At 46.5% G+C, this 12,082-nt stretch overlaps 1 protein-coding gene across 3 annotated transcripts; it reads left to right on the top strand.

Moving 5' to 3' along the window:
* Positions 1-332: 332 nt before the first annotated feature.
* On the top strand, positions 333-11,826 carry LOC121168033 (peptide chain release factor 1-like, mitochondrial). 3 transcript variants are annotated; one of them, XM_040997796.1, is made up of 7 exons: positions 333-591; positions 3,535-3,614; positions 5,033-5,108; positions 5,979-6,142; positions 7,842-7,959; positions 9,927-10,063; positions 10,816-11,826. In XM_040997796.1, exons 1-7 carry the CDS (start codon positions 333-335, stop codon positions 11,014-11,016), a joined length of 1,035 nt encoding a protein of 344 aa, XP_040853730.1. In that variant the 3' UTR covers positions 11,017-11,826. The 3 variants fall into 3 exon arrangements, with proteins under 3 accessions (XP_040853730.1, XP_040853729.1, XP_040853731.1); XM_040997795.1 differs by having other exon boundaries at positions 5,033-5,216; XM_040997797.1 differs by lacking the exons at positions 9,927-10,063; positions 10,816-11,826 and having other exon boundaries at positions 5,033-5,216; positions 7,823-7,933.
* Positions 11,827-12,082: the final 256 nt, after the last annotated feature.

Below are 12,082 nucleotides of genomic sequence, written 5' to 3'. Positions count from 1 at the left end.
GCAGCAGGTGGCAGGCGGCCCTGGCCTCACGCCACACACCCCGCCCCGCCCCGCCCTTCTAGGCCCCGCCCCGGCAGCCCCAGGCCCCGCCCTTCTAGGCCCCGCCCCGGCAGCCCCAGACCCCGCCCCAGCAGACCTAGGCCCCGCCCCGGCCCCTGGACCGCGCCCCCTCACCAGGCAGCACTCTCACGCTCACACGGAAGTCCCGCCTACGTCCTCGGGGAGCCCGTGAAGAGCGGCGCGTGGTTGGCCAGCTCTCGTGCCAGTCTCCGAGGCAGTGGCGTGCCTGACTTCCGGCCGCGTCCCGGTCCGGCGGCCAGGGCTCCCTGGCCATGCGGATCCGCTGCGTATGGGCGGCTGCCCGGCGTATGTGCGGCTTCCCGGCCCTGGTCCCTCCTCGCCGGCTGGTCAGCGGCCGGGCCGCGGCGGTGGAGGAGCTGTTCGCCCCGGACGGGCCCCTGCGGTCCTTCCTGGAGCGCCAGGCCGGAGCTGGCTCCCCGGGGCTGGGTAGTAGGCCCCAGGTGGCGGCGGTCGCCCGGCTGCTAAGCGCCAAGGAGCGGGAGCTGCGGGAGACCGAGGCCCTGCTGCGCGGTGAGGGGCTTGGGTCTGGGGGGTAAGGGCTAAAGTGGGGAGTGTGGGGTGAGCCGTCGGAACCGTTTGGTAAGGGTGGCAATTGCAAACGGGACCGAGCCACAGAGTTTTGTGAGCCGGGAAGGTCGCTCTCAGGCAGGGCAGGTGTCAGCCCGGGATGGGGACATTGAAGGGAGAAGGCAGGGCACTTCATTAAGGGGCGTGTAAGTTACACGCTGGATCAGAACAGGTGCACGCCTGGAGAAGTTCTGGGGAGGGGTGGGGGAAATTGCATTTGTGGTGTAGCTTAAGCCGGCACGCATGCCAGATGGATTTAAGGGTTAAGGTGTGGGAAAATTGTTGCCAACAATATGCAACTCCATTCAAAAGCAATGGACAGTGTCACTCAGCAAATCTTGGGTTCTTAACTGCGTCTCATACCATAATAATTATCAAAAGTATGTGTGCATACACACATACTATTGTATATGTATTATGAGAAGTATAAATGTATACACACATATATGTGGCATAAATTATAAGGTATATGTGTGTGTATATATATATATGTATATGTGTATATAGAACTGCTTGTCAGAAGTTGCAGCCTGGTGAGAAGTTTTTAAGAAGTTCTATAAACGTATAAGTGAATGAATTTACTTAAGTGTGTTCCATAAAGTGCATAGTGTTGGCAGCAAAAACTGGCATTGAAGTGGGCCTGGAAAGGGAGGCAGGGGATTGCCAGGAGGTTCCGAAGCCGTTGACAGAGGCCGGAGAAAAGGAAGCCAGCTGTGCAGGAGCACCAAACAGCTGTGGGAGCTGATGGGGTCGCGGAAAGCCTCGGGCCTAACAAGACCAAGAATTTGCGTTTATTGTTATAGGTAGTGGGAAGTGGGCATGCTTGGAACAGAGAAGTGACATCCTTTTTGAAGAAAACTTCCTGTGGGGGTGATTGCTGAGGATGAATTGGGGTGCTCTCCGGAGCGCCTGCTGGCCGAGAGGCCAGTGCAGAGAGTGTGGGTCCCCACGGAGGAGAGGGAGCAGTAAGCGGAGACCTGAGGAACAGCACGTGGGATGTATGTGTCCTGGGACGGATGAAGGGTCTGAAGTCCAGGAGAGCCCCGAGGCTTCTGGCTCCCACACATGAACGACAGAGATGGTGACATTTACCATGAAGAGGAGCTCTACGCATCTTAGTGGCAGTGGAGAGGAGGTGTCGCCGGTCAGACGTGCAGCTGTTGGTCCACAGCCTCGAGGTGACTGGTCAGGACATGGTCACCCAGATCAAGGCATCTGTGGCCTCCCTGGAGGGCATCGCCCTGGAGGACCAGGTGCTCATGGCATGCCCTTGGGGGTGAGGCCGTCCTGACCCCATGTGGGTGCAGGCACTGAGCGTGCTGGGGAGTGGTTCTGGGGTCTCTGGCCCCCGTTGGCGAAGGCACAAGGTCAACTCCCAAGGTGGCCAGGCAGAAGACGGGCCATGCCAGGTGCAGATGCAGTACAGCGGACTCTTTGTCAACATGGTACCCACCTTTGGTGAGAACGGCCCCAATGCCAGCTCCTAGGGACCCCTACAGCTCTGGCACCTGCTATAAAGCCACCTCACTCAGAAAAAGGGGAGGGGAAGGGAGGAGCTTTGTGTTGAACAGCTGAATTAAAAGTCCATGTCAGAGTGGTGTTCTGATGAAGATCTCTATACTTGTCTAGGAAGAAAACCCCACTGACATTGGAGATAAGTTAAGTCATGACAGCACGAATACCTGCTAAGTGAAACCCTCGGAAATAGATGAGAAGACTTGCGGAATATTGCTAGATCCAGCCAGACATGACTGGCAAGGCTGAAAGGCTTGAGGGATAGCAGAGGAGAGAGCTGTGAGCTCAGGCAACGGTGGGCGGCTTCAAGTGGCAAGCCAAGCCGATGAGTGCCGCCGCGGAGGGCATTGAGCAGTGGGCACTGAGCCCTTGGGAGCCCCTGGCTCTGCAGAAGCGGAGAGGGCATCTTTTCAGCACCCAGTGAAAGAGGTGCTTGGCTTCAGCAGCGTTGTCAACAACTGTTTCAATAATAAAAGCATTCTAATAGATCATGAAATTCAGTTACAAGTTCAGAATTTTACAGTTAATAGAAATGATAAAGAAGGTATTTTATCTCTGTAAATTTGGGTGGGAGAAAGGATGGCAACAGTTACATCAAGGAGTGGAAAGGCTTTTTTGAATAGAGAAACCATAAATATTTGGAGGAAGAAGGTATGAGGACAGAATAGGCAGGGAGTGGGTGGGTAGTCCTCATGTTGGTAGACAGTCTGTAAGGAAACAAAGATAGAATGGCATCGCTGCCCGTGACTCGCCACGCCGGGGCTGCCCAAGGCTCGCCACATTGGAGCTGCCCGAGGCTCACCACGCCGGAGCTGCCCGTGACTCGCCACGCCGGAGCTCCCGAGCTGGGCTGCCAGTCGCCACCAGCCTTTACTCACAGACATGAAACTAGGTGTTTCCGAGTCTGATGCTGGGACTGATACAGCCTTTCTGTATTTCTGTATGCACATTGCCTTAGGTAGAGAAATGAAGAAGTGTATTTTGTAAGTTTACACTGAGAATTCAAAACAAAGCAGTCGTAGGGGTAAAGCCGTGGTCGGGGTGGGTATACTTTATAACAATATTGTGTAACCAGTATATGAAATCTAATATTTTAGGTAAATACCCACTTAACACTAAGGGCTTGCTGAAACAATGAAAACATTATAAATTATAAAGAAGTTTAACCAGGTTCTTTAAATTTTCCTGCAGATTTGCTTTAGTTTCACTCATACATTCTAAGTGCTTGTGGAAACTAATGTATACAGTGCTAATTTTAATGAATGGCTATTAAAGGCAGTTTAATTCCCCAGTAGTGACACCGGCAGTACAGCTGTTCCTCTGAAATCCTGGCAGTTCATGGAAGCATTGATTGTTGCCTTTTCCCCTCAGATGAGAATGAAGACTTAAGGAAACTTGCCGAGAATGAGATAACTTTGTGTCAAAAAGAAATACTGCAGCTCAAGCAGCAGGTACGGTACCTGCAGACAGAGCCTCCTCCCGCGGCCTTCGCTGTGTGAAAGCCGGCCCAGAAGCAACTAGATCAGCACTGTTTAGAGTAAACTTTTTTTCCAGCTTTATTAAAATAGAACTGACATAAATTGTAACTTTTTTTTAAGATTTAGTTACTTTTTTATTTGCAAGGCAGACTTACAGAGAGAAGGTGAAGTAGTTCTTCCATCTGCTGGTTTACTGCCCAAATTTCATCTGACACCATAAGATGGAACTGTTAGCCGTGGGTTAGCAGCACTTCCCAGAGTTAAGAATTGAAATGGATCACTTCTCGGCCTTTTGGCCAAGATCAAGTACAGAGCTGAAATGGACTGCTCAGCGGGATATCCTGCTTATACTGACAAACTGGTATGTGTTGGTAGCTGGAACTGGTGGACCTAATCGCAAGTTTTTATCCCAGAGTCCCTTAATGGTACATGCTTGTTTTGTAAGATCTATTTTGCTTTTCTTTGCAAGGCAGAGCTATAGAGAGGAGGGTAAAGACGAGACAGGATTTCTCTTACATCCATGGTTCACTCTGAGTTACTGCAACAGCCAGATCTAAGCTGACTCAAAGCCAAAAACCTGGACCTGGAATGTCCTCCCAGTCTCACATGTGGGACCAGGGGCCCAAGGCTTGGAGCCATCCTCTGCTGCTTTCCCAGGCCACAGGCAGGGAGCTGAAAGGACAAGTGGAGCAGCCGGGGCACAAGCCGGCACCCATCTGGGATCCTGATACCACAGACAGAAGCTTAGCCCAGCGTGCCATGTTGCCGGCCCCTAATAGTGTGTGCTTGAGTGTGACGTGTGGTGTCGTGATGGGAAGAACACTGGCCTGGGGCATTGTGACGCCAGCCCTTCCAGTAACAGCTTAGCAAGCCGTTCAAGCTCTCAACTGGAATTAACTTTACATGTGAAGTGAGAGAATTGGACCAGATCATCCATACGGTCCTTTCAGGTTCCCAAACCAACATTTTCTTCTGTTTAATCAAGCTTATCAAATACAATGGAATTTGAGGCTTTCCTGTTTTCGCCATGCTGGGCCTTAAACTTGGGGAGGAGAGAGTTGAGTCTTCTGTGCTCTGTACACAAATATACTAGTATCCGCAAGCACTTCGTGCTTACTAACTGGACAGTGAGCTGCTAGCAAACACACAGTGATTGCAAGGAAAAAGAAAAACAAGCCTGTAAATTTTAGCTGAATATTACTTCCTTTATAATGTAGTGTAAGATTAACAGTTTCTTGAAGACATATAGCATACGGTTCTAATTGGCAAGCAGGTGAACAGCTGTCGGCAAGGTTATTTGCTTAGAAAACTTTGAGAGTTCTGTATGGAATCACTTAGCTTCTTTTTGGAAAGTTCTCAGTCACAGAGAAGGGATGTGTTTCTCTTTACAGATCATTGTGCTTTTGGTTCCCTCCGAAGAAGCAGATGAAAATGACTTGATCCTGGAAGTAACTGCAGGAGTTGGGGGTCAGGAAGCAATGTTGTTTACTTCAGAGATGTTTGATATGTATCAGAAGTACGCGGCGTTTAAAAGATGGCATTTTGAAACCCTCGACTATTTCCCAAGTGAAATAGGTCAGTAAACTGTTCGCTTTGCTTTGATAAAGTGTGGACCATTTTTACCCGTGTCCTAGGAAAGGAACATGTAAGATCATGGGTAGGCTTTATTTACGGCCGGACTTGTAAGGATGCTTAAGGATTTTTATGCCCATCATTTACTTAATAGTTTTAAGTGTCCCAAATATGTCAATTGTGAAACAGCTTTTAATGGTGATGGATAGTCCGATGCTGTGGCTTCAGCCTGCCTCACTGCATCCCATATGGGCACTGGTTCGAGACCTGGCTGCTGTCGTTCCCATCCGGCTCCCTACTTGTGGCCTGGGAGAGCAGTGGAGGATGGCTTTTGTCCTTGGGCACCTATACCATGTGGGAGAGCCGAGGGAGGCTCCTGGCTCCCAGCATCAGATCTGCCCAGCTTTGGCGTCGTGGGCATTTGGGGAGTGAACCTTGCCTGTTTCCTGTGTAACTCTAACTTTCAAATGAAAATTAATAAAATGTAAGCCAAGAAAATGTAACATAGTAATTTAGCAGGCTAATCACATGACTGATGGTCTTTAAAAGTGATCTGTTAGATGTTACTAGTGTCATTTCATTAGCAGAATAACTTTTAGTTTAAGTCATTGCAAGTTAATAAAAACACTGAATGTCATAGCACTATTGAAGTTTTTAAGTATTATTTTAGGATTTTTAGAAAATACTTGGAAGATAGTAGATATGGTGGTCAGATGTTTATAAATTGGAAGGACAGTGAAAGGATTCAATTCTGGTATTTTCCAGGAGGCCTTAGACACGCGTCCGCCAGCATCGGAGGCCCAGAGGCCTACAGGCACCTGAAGTACGAAGGAGGGGTTCACCGAGTACAGAGGGTTCCCAAGACAGAGAGGCAGGGCCGCATCCACACCAGCACGATGACCGTGGCCATTCTGCCCCAGCCCACCGAGGTGAGGCACGGCCCGCCTTACGACTGCACTCTGACCTACAGTGACACTCAGAGGTCACTAAATCGAGTATCTCATTTTGTACTTGGTCTTCCTCACAGATTCTGAACTGCCTTTGAGAACCTGCCCTGTTCTAAAAGTACAAGTTTATAATAGATGGCAATAATGGAGGGTTTAAAACTAACCCAGTTTTGCATTATCTGTGTACTAGTTTTTCTGTACCACTAACATAGACATTGTAAGACCATCTGGTGAAATATTAACCCATTTCAATAAGGACTGGTTTATTTTATGGGGACTTGGCTTGATGTGACAGGTTCGCCATCTATTAAAGCCAAAACTGTTTGAACAACTGTAAAGCAGCTGCTGCTTCATAACTCAGTCACGTTAGAATGCATACGTACTTTTATGGCATTCCTGTGTTACTTATTCTCAGAAAGCAGGTTTGATCTACATTTATATCGTAACTTTGTTTGGAAGTTCTCTTGGGGCTGCCATGGGGGTTAGGCTGCCACTTGTCACTTGCCAGCATCACATGTGAGTTACTCTGCTTTGAAGCCAACTCCCTGCTGTTGCACCTGCGCAGGCAGGGAACTAGGCCCCGTCACTTGACTCCTGTCACCCACGGGACACTGGTGGAGCTGCTGGATCCTGGTTCTGGCCTGGCCTAAACCTGGCTGATGTGCTCATCTGTGAAGTGTGTAGCAGATGGAAGATTTCTCTCTCCCTGCATGTTCCTGTCTGTTGCTGAACTTTCAGATAAACAAATAAGTCTGAAAAGTTTTGTTTTGCTTAGTTTGCCCTCTGAAAAATGATAGGAAATCCTTCTTGGTTTCCATAGTGAAGTATGACTGATTTGAGGAGTTTCTATTAAGTTTTGGGAGACAGTACTGTTTGACTGTATAATTGAGTTAATGGAGGCCTTTTCTGTAATTTTCCTTTGAAGCCAAACCAGTTACATGAGAGAGTGAAGTGGAATAAACAGCAGAAGCCATCCTAGTTACGGGCACTTGGTTTAGGCATCGTTGGAGATCGGAGTTTTTAGTAAAAGATGGGAGACTGAATCCTTGCATCATTTAATTCTTCAGATGGCTGCAGGAGGATGTCATGTGACAAGTCAAGAAAGGCCGAGGGAATGGTGACTTTTACTCCCAGGCTAGTAGAGGGGTCAGAGTGGTCCATGGTTGTTCATGAAACCCTTTTTATACCTAATACTTGTTAGAATCTTACTTGTGTTTGTTTTGTTTGCAAGTAGAGACACGGACAGGTGCCCTGTGTTTCACTCCTCAGACACCTGCACACTGAGGCTCTAGTGTGCATTGCCAGTGTGCCAGTGTCTGACCTGCTTGGGCAGATGTCTGTTCCTAAGTCTACTGCTTCCGGGGGGGATTGCCAGGGGAGAGTGTCATCTTAAAGTTGGGGCCCAGCCCAGTGTATTCACAAATCAAGTTTGTACCTTTGACCTCTTGCCTTTGTGTCTCCATTTGCTTAATTCTACCTCTGATCATGGTAGAAATTTAACAGCATAAACCCATCTTCTAGTTATGCCAACATAGCTTTCTTTTTTGTTCTTAAAATTAAGCCATCTAGATCCTACATGAATTCTGACAAAGAATTATAATTTATAATTAAATTAGTTCTTGCCTTTATAAAGTTGGTATATGTAATTTTTAAAAATCTCAGCTTTTCTTGTTACGTATAGATTAACCTGGTCATCAATCCTAAAGATTTAAGAATCGATACAAAGCGAGCCAGCGGCGCTGGGGGCCAGCACGTGAATACCACCGACAGTGCCGTGCGAATAGTTCATCTTCCTACAGGTGGGCCCCACTGTGGTTCCACTTGAGACACTGAAGGGAAATTTGTGAATGACTTGAATGGTGTTCCAGGGAGATTGCTCCTTTATACCACACTGTTATGATTTATTGTGAAGCACTTGGTCTAAAGTTTGGATTTTTTTTTAAGATTTTATTTTTACTGAAAAGGCAGATCATATATACAGAGAGGAGAAGATCTTCTGTCTGTTAGTTCAATCCCCAAATGGCCGCAGTGGCCGGAGCTGAGCCAATCCAAATCCTGGAGCCAGGAGCTTCTTCCAGGTCTCTTATGTGGGTACAGGGTCCCAAGGCTTTGAGCCATCCTCGACTGCTTTCCCGGGCCACAGGCAGAGAGCTGGATCGGAAGTAGAGCAGCCAGAACATGAACTGGCACTCATATGGTATCCTGGTTCTTGGAAAGTTATTTAGTTATTGAGCCATTGCTCTGGGCTCAAAGTTTGGAATTCTTACTGGTTTTCCCTTGGCAATTGCAAAGCCAGGAAGAGGGAAGGATGCAAGCCCAAGGAAATTTCCCAGAGTGACCTTAAGAGAAGGTGTGGAGTTAGTCCTTGAAGGCAACCTGTTAGTAAGCAGTGCAGTTGTCTTGTTTTTAGTCAAGAATGCACACTGGCTCTTAGCTTTTTGGGAGAAAAGGAAAACATGGACTATTTAGGAAAAAAGGAAAGGGAAAGAATTAGCCTTTTTATTTTTATTTTTATTTTTATTTTTATTTTTATTTTTATTTTTATTTTTATTTTTATTTTTACTTTTTAAGAATTTGCTCTCTGGGCCTGGTGCAATCCTTACCTTGCATGCACCAGGATCCCATATGGACACCAATTTGTATGCCAGCTGCTCCACTTCCAATCTAGCTTCCTGCCTGTGGCCTAGGAAAGCAGTTGAGGATAGCCCAAAGTCTTGGGACCCTGCACCCAAGTGGGAGACCCACAAGAGGTTCCTGGCTCCTGGCCTCAGATCGACTCAGCTCTGTCCATTGTGGTTGCGTGGGGAGTGAATCAGTGAATGAAGAATCTTCTGGCTGCCAGCTTCAGACTGGCTTGGCTCTGGCAGTTGCAGCCATTAGGGGAGTGAACTAGTGGCTGGAAGCACTCTCTGTCTTTAATTCTTGAGTAAAATAAATTTTTAAAAATCAAATAATGAAATAGCACATTCATGGCAGTCCTTGGTTGTCAGAAAGAACACAGGATCTTTGGCTGTCACCAGCTTAAGTAGGTCTAATCGCTATTAACTATCAGTGGTGGGAGTGGCGATTGACATGGTTTTTGTTGTCTTAAATATGGAAACATGGGGTCCCTTCCAAGGTATATCTTGTTAAGTCTGTACTGTGCTGGTGCATCGCATATGGATGCTGGCTTGAGTGCTCGCTGTTCCACTTGCGATGAGCCTCGCTGTCGGTGTGCCTGGGAAGGCAGTGGGAAATGGCCTGAGTCCGTGGGGCTCTGCGCCCACGTGCGAGGTCTAGAGGAAGCTCTTGCTCCTGACTTCAGCTCTGTGGCCATTTGGTTTGTGAGCCAGAAGATGGAAGATCTCTCTCCTAATCTCTCTGTAAATCTGCCTTTGAAATAAAAATGAGTAAATATATGGTTTTATAGTTTGGAAAAATTATATTTTTTTAGTTTTAGGGTGTTTACATGATAGAATTTTAAACAAGAATGGAGGAAAAATGGAAATCTTAAGGATTTTTAAGTTTTCTGTACCTTAGTTTCTACATATAGTTATTCAATTTATTCTTTAGTGTGTATGCCTTCAGTGTGCAAAACCGTGCTATAGCTTAAACTCCAGTTTTCAATAAACTGTAAGTTGCTATTTATAGTGTTCCTTTTAGGTTAGCGTTTTCTTTTTCTTTCTTCATAAAGGAAGAAGAAAAAGGATGAGATGGAAAAGAAGTATTCCTTAATAAAGAAAGAAGATTTTCCTATTAAAATTCTTTAATTCTCAACAATATTCAGGTATTGTTTCTGAATGCCAGCAAGAGAGATCTCAACTGAAAAACAGAGAGATGGCCATGAAAAAGTTGCGTGCGAAGCTCTACAGTGCGCGTCTAGAAGAAGAGACGAGTAAACGCTACAGCGCCCGCAAGATCCAGGTACGAGTGCTGCCCCCGACAGGCCCCAGCCTCTGGGTCGGCCGTGGCCCTGCGCACTGCCGGGGGTGACTGCCTCTTAAAGAAAGAAAGGATATTAATTTTTAAAATGCTTGTAGGGTTAAAAATATTGTTAGATAATTCAATTGTTGTGTGTTGGAATAATGAAACAAGAAAAGTAGCTCAACCAAGAGTATTGCTTGTCTTACAGGTCTGACCTATTTTCTATATTCAGAGAGTCTTTTTTTTTCCCCCCATATTTTACTGCAGTTACTACAAAAGATGTTCTCATTCCCCCATTCAGTTTTAATATTTTCAAATTCTGTGAGACTTTCCTCCTGGTTTCTGCTGAACTAACTGTAGAGCCCTTTAGGAATTCTTCATTAAGGAAAATTCACTACCTTGTCACCACTCATTGACGATAGTATTTCGCAGCACTGAAGGGTACATTTCAGCTGCTTGCCGGGCACTGCGCATGTACCCTCACTCTAATATTATCTGTATCTTACAGATGGGGAGAGTTTACAGTAGAGCAAGTTGGCAAAAGACAGAATTCATATGTAAATCTGATTTAAAGGCCCATATTTTTTTCTGTATCATGTTGTCATATTGTTGGAGGACTCAGAATGTTTAAAACATGATTCTAGCGTAAAGACTTGCGCTGTAAGTGAAGGCTTTAATTTTTAAATTAGTTAACCTTACAAGTTTGTTACCTTGATTCTAACTGCATCTCCCGTCTGTTTTTGTCTGAATAGGTTGGAACTAAAGGAAGATCAGAGAAAATAAGAACATACAATTTTCCACAAAATCGAGTCACAGATCATAGAATAAACAAATCAATACATGATCTTGAAACTTTCATGCAAGGAGATGATCAACTGGATGAACTGATACAGTCATTGAAAGACTATGCCGATTATGAATCTTTATTAGAAATAATTTCCAAAAAAGCTTAAGTTGATTTGTTATTAATGCACCTAGGAAAGTGGCAGCAGATGGTCCGAGGGGTTGGACACCTGCTGCCCGAGTTGGAGACCCCGCTGGAGCTCTGAGTTCCTGGCTTCGGCCTGCCCAGCCTGGCCAGTGCAGCTGCTTGGAAGGTAAAGCACCAGGTGGGAAGAGCTGTGTCTCTCAACTGCCTTTCAAATAAACCTTAGCAGCAATAGAAAACTTCCAAGAAAGTTCAAGCTAAAACATCAGAAATACAACAATGACTACTCATTATTTAGGGTCCTGCCAGGAGATACCATTAATTTGACTGATATTAGTTGTTAAGAGGATGTTAAAGAGAACTTAAATCACCCGGATCGGGAAGGTACTCCAGGAAAGAAGCCCTTGGAAGGGGCTCTGCTTGCACACAGAGTTTAGGAGGGTCAGTGGGTGTGGGCTGCTCAGTGATGGGAATGTTGCCTGACCACAGCTGGCGCTCAGTGGCAGATGAGGCCTCGTAAGTACAAACCTGAAACATTCGGGGGCTGCTAAGCAAGACCATCGGGACACGAGGAACATTGTTTTATGTAATCACAGCAGGTGTCTGTACTAGGATTCTCCAGCAATGTGAAGTGTGAGCAAGGAAGAACTGATAATGGTGCAGTTCCAGGTTATAAGGCAGTCTGCTGGAATTTCTCTTAGAAGAGGAGGCTGTTGGTTTTCTGTATTAGGGCCTTTGATCAAATGAAAGTCCCGTATCATATATGGTGGACAACCTACTTAGACTGCCCCTAGGTTCACTGTCAAAAGCATATTCTCAGAAATATCCCCCCAAAACTTGACATACAAAATTAACCATCACGGGGCCAGGCCAGGTGTGATGGGTCAGTGGCTAAATCCTTGACAGGATTGCACAGGAGCACTGTTTGTGTCCCAGCTGCTCTGCTTCCCATCCAGCTCAGCGCTTGTGGCCTGAGAAAGCACTAGAAGATGGCCCAAAGTCTGGGGACCCTGCATCCATGTGGGAGACCCATAAGAGGCTCTAGGCTCCTGGCTTTGGAACGGTCCAGCTCTAGCCATTGCAGCCACTTG

Source organism: Ochotona curzoniae, unplaced genomic scaffold (assembly GCF_017591425.1).
Source record: "Ochotona curzoniae isolate NIBS_2020 unplaced genomic scaffold, NIBS_Ocur_1.0 patch46, whole genome shotgun sequence".
In the NCBI taxonomy this organism is placed as follows: Eukaryota; Metazoa; Chordata; class Mammalia; order Lagomorpha; family Ochotonidae; genus Ochotona; species Ochotona curzoniae.
This window is presented reverse-complemented; position numbering and strand designations above follow the sequence as displayed.